At 67.8% G+C, this 3,373-nt stretch overlaps 1 protein-coding gene across 1 annotated transcript in view; it reads left to right on the top strand.

The window, feature by feature from the left end:
* MNEG_9224 (Protein FAM91A1) overlaps window positions 1-3,373 on the top strand; it is a gene marked incomplete at both ends in the record, with an annotated part of 9,285 nt that overhangs the window by 2,762 nt on the left and 3,150 nt on the right. Inside the window, 7 exons of the mRNA XM_014042302.1 lie at window positions 79-133; window positions 420-502; window positions 798-905; window positions 1,162-1,311; window positions 1,867-2,236; window positions 2,493-2,599; window positions 2,887-3,010. Of these exons, the coding sequence (XP_013897756.1) occupies window positions 79-133; window positions 420-502; window positions 798-905; window positions 1,162-1,311; window positions 1,867-2,236; window positions 2,493-2,599; window positions 2,887-3,010 (997 nt within the window). The remainder of the gene's footprint in view (window positions 1-78; window positions 134-419; window positions 503-797; window positions 906-1,161; window positions 1,312-1,866; window positions 2,237-2,492; window positions 2,600-2,886; window positions 3,011-3,373) is intronic.

Raw genomic sequence — 3,373 nt, 5'->3', positions numbered from 1 at the left:
TCCCGATTGCCCCCTCCCTGCGCCCCCCTTTCCCCCCTCACCCCCTCCCTCACCCCATCTTGCCACCCCTGGCACCAGGCCGAGCAGGAGACCCGGTTGGAGCCGTGGTGGCTGGTGGAGGTCACAAACGTTGGTGGGCGCCGCTGCACCCTAAATCAAGCTGCCCCATCCATGCCAGAAGTCGGTTGCGGCCCCTGATGCGCAGGCGTCCACAGCCCTTGTTGACTAGCGGCCATTGTGCATCAAGGCCCGCTTTGAGCGGGCGCCTTTTGCCATCAGCCTCATGGAATCAAAGCCCTCTGTGGGACATGTTGATGATCCTGTGTGAGGACTCGGCCAACCACATTTAATTATGAGCAACCATCACAAAACCTTTCCTTGGTGGTGCCCCACCCATGCAATCCTTGCGCCTCCGCCAGGCGAGGCCGAGTTCCGGGAGCTGGCCTCGCCAGAGGCGGGCCTCCTGCGGGCCGCCTGCGACGGCCGCAACGCGCCGCCCCTGGTGAGCCGTCGACCCCGTGCGCCGGTGCACGCGGGCCGAACGCAGCACCGTGTCCGACCGAGCAGCGACGGTGTTTGCGCAATCAAAACCAGTTTGGCGGCATGTGACGACAGCTGCCTCACGCCAGCCTTTGCCTCGGCTGCCCTGGCCGCCATCCATCCCCTCAACACGCCCCGGCCTCACCTGCCCAGCACCCAACCCCCCTCCCTCAACCTCTCCCCTGCTTTTCGTCCCCACCCCCTGCACCCCACGTTTCTAACGCCAGTACGTGACCCACCCCCCTCAACCCCTCTAGGTGTCCAAGTTTGAGGCGCCCCTGCTGCGCCGCCTGCACCGCCAGGGTCTGGTCTACTTTGATGTCCCCATCACGCCCGGCGACAGGTTCAGCATACCGCCCCTGGAGGTGACGGCCGCAGCTGAGATGCCTTTGATCTGGGGGGGAGCATGGCAGGGAGGGTCGCACGGGTGGGGCACGCATGTGCATGTGCGTTTATGCACACTTGCACACACACACACATACACACACAGGCTCGCGTACATACACACACTCTCTCTCTCACTTTCTCTCTCACATACACACATGTATACGCACACAAAACACAAACACACACACACACACGCCCTTGCTGTTCGAACACCACCACCCCCGCCGCCCCCAGGGCTTTGTGTCGAACCGCACCGCGGACGCCAGCGCCAGCGGGGCCGACCCCGTCGAGTCGCTGCTGTACGCGGCCTTCGTGGCCAGCAGCGAGAGGCTGGCGCTGGCTGACCTGGCGGGGATACTCAACGTGCCAGTGGAGGAGCTGCAGGTGGGGTTGATGCGTGCGCATGCGTAAGTGTATGCGGTGCGCGCATGCGCGCGCGCACGTGTGTGTGTGTGTGTGTGTGTGTTTGTGTTTGTTAGTGTGTTGGACGCGCGCATGTGCGCATGTATTTGGGGATGTATGGCTGCTGTTTCATCAACTGTTGTTGGGGAAGCTTGTGTGTAGCCTGTATGTTGATGAATAATTTGGGCTGACGCTTGTGTGTTGTCTGGCTGCAAATCAGTGGTTGCCGTCTCGCCACGGAGCAGCACTGAGCTACAGGCCGCGGGCGCGGGCAGCTGGCTGCACGCGGCTGCATCGTTGGGGCCGGGTGCGCCCGGAGGGCGGTCGAGGCCTGGTGAAAGGACAGAGTGCCGACTTGCTTCGGGACGACGGTCTCAGTTTTGAAGGCCCCCGTGGTCGGAGTCTGCTGCGGGTCAATGACCTTCTCTATGCCACAGCACCCTTTCCAGCCTTCCTCTTCGCCATTTTTATAACTGAAGCTCAGGCACCTCTCCCTCTGGAATCATGACGGCCCCCCTCCCTCCGCCCCTCCCCCAGGTCGCTATGTCGGTCGCCTGCCGCCTCGGCTTCGCCACCCGCCTCCCGCCCGCCGCCGACGCCCCCACCCGCCCGCTCGGCGCCGCGGCAGCAGCAGCTTCAGCCGCCGCCGGCGGCGGCGTCGCCCGCTTGCCGGGCGCGAGCACGCTGTCTATTCCGGAGGAGTTGGAGGAGGACGGCGGCATGCCGCTGGACCCGGCACAAACCGGCGACGGCGGCGGCGGCGGCGGGGGGCCGGCCCGCGGCGAGGGCGGCGCGCCGCCACTGGCGGACGGCGCGGCGATCGCGGTGGTTGTGGATTCCGAGGCCACGTCATACCTCATGATGGGCGCGCTCTCGCCGGGTGCGGCGGGGCGCGCGCTGGCTGCGGGTGGGGTGGGCCCGCGTGGCAGGGGGCCGAGGCTTGTCAGCGGGGCAGGGCCGGACGCGCGGACCCACTGACTAGACTGTGCAGCGCCGACCTATGCGCGCTGCTGACCACAAACACATTTGGGCGCCTGGGACACTGTGGCAGCGCATAATTCGGCCGGGTGTCTTCGCTGCCGCCGGCCTTCGCGTTCCCGTCGTTCAATCGCTGACCATGGGTCGCCCCGAATTCGTAATCGGCTCCCTCCACGAACGAAAAGGCCTAAAGCGCCACGCGGTGTCGTTGTTCGAGGCGGGCCGCGTGAGCGGGGCTGAGGTCGTGGCGGAGCTGATCAGAGAGCTCTGGGCCAGCTACGAGGCCGGCCAGGTGCGCCTACCGGTCGTCCCCCGGCGTGGCTGGGCTGGGCTGAATGCAACGCTTGCGCAGGCGCTGCGGCGCGTGGGAGGGTCAGGCTTGAGGGGCAGCCTTGGGCGCCGAGCCGCCCCCAGCGCACGGAGGCCCCCGCAAGGGCCGTCCGCGCACCCTTCAACCCCCCCATCCGGGGTCTGTTAGACACCATTTTTTGAAGAGTCGGTCACCGACACACCTTGAAACAGCCGTGGGTCCTCATCACGCCCGCGGCCCCGCCTCGGACCGCGACCCATCCCCTCCAGGGCTTCGAGGGTGAGATGCTGCAGCTGACCAACTACACCGCCGCACTGGCCACCCTGCTGGAGGCCGCGCGCGCCGCGGGCGGCGGCGCCCAGCTGGAGCTCGTGCGCAAGGAGTCCCTCGCGGGTGGGTGGGCCGGCGCGGACGCACACGCGGACGCGCCGCCGCTCCGCCGCGTCCGCGGAGGCCGCTGCTGGGGCTTCGCCTGCAGGGGGCGCGGCAGGGTGGCGCGGGGGGGTGGCCGGGGGGGGGCTAGAGAGGGAGCCGGCCGCAGCCAACAATCGCGGCCAATCCAGCGCCGGGAGTCTCACAGAGACCCCCTGCGCCGCCCCGAGCGGGCCGCCGAGACTCCCGCGTCTCCCCTGCGAGCTCGTCCGCCGCAAGCTTCGCGGCGGCGCCTCGTTTGTGACAGAATCGCCGTGGCGACGACCGGCTGTTGCGCCGCAATCGGCTGCGCTCGCCCAAACCGAGCCCGCCGCTGCCCGGCTG

The sequence above is a fragment of the Monoraphidium neglectum genome (genome assembly GCF_000611645.1).
Source record: "Monoraphidium neglectum strain SAG 48.87 unplaced genomic scaffold scaffold01861, whole genome shotgun sequence".
In the NCBI taxonomy this organism is placed as follows: Eukaryota; Viridiplantae; Chlorophyta; class Chlorophyceae; order Sphaeropleales; family Selenastraceae; genus Monoraphidium; species Monoraphidium neglectum.
Note: the sequence above shows the minus strand (reverse complement) of the source record. Positions and strands in the feature narration are given on the sequence as shown.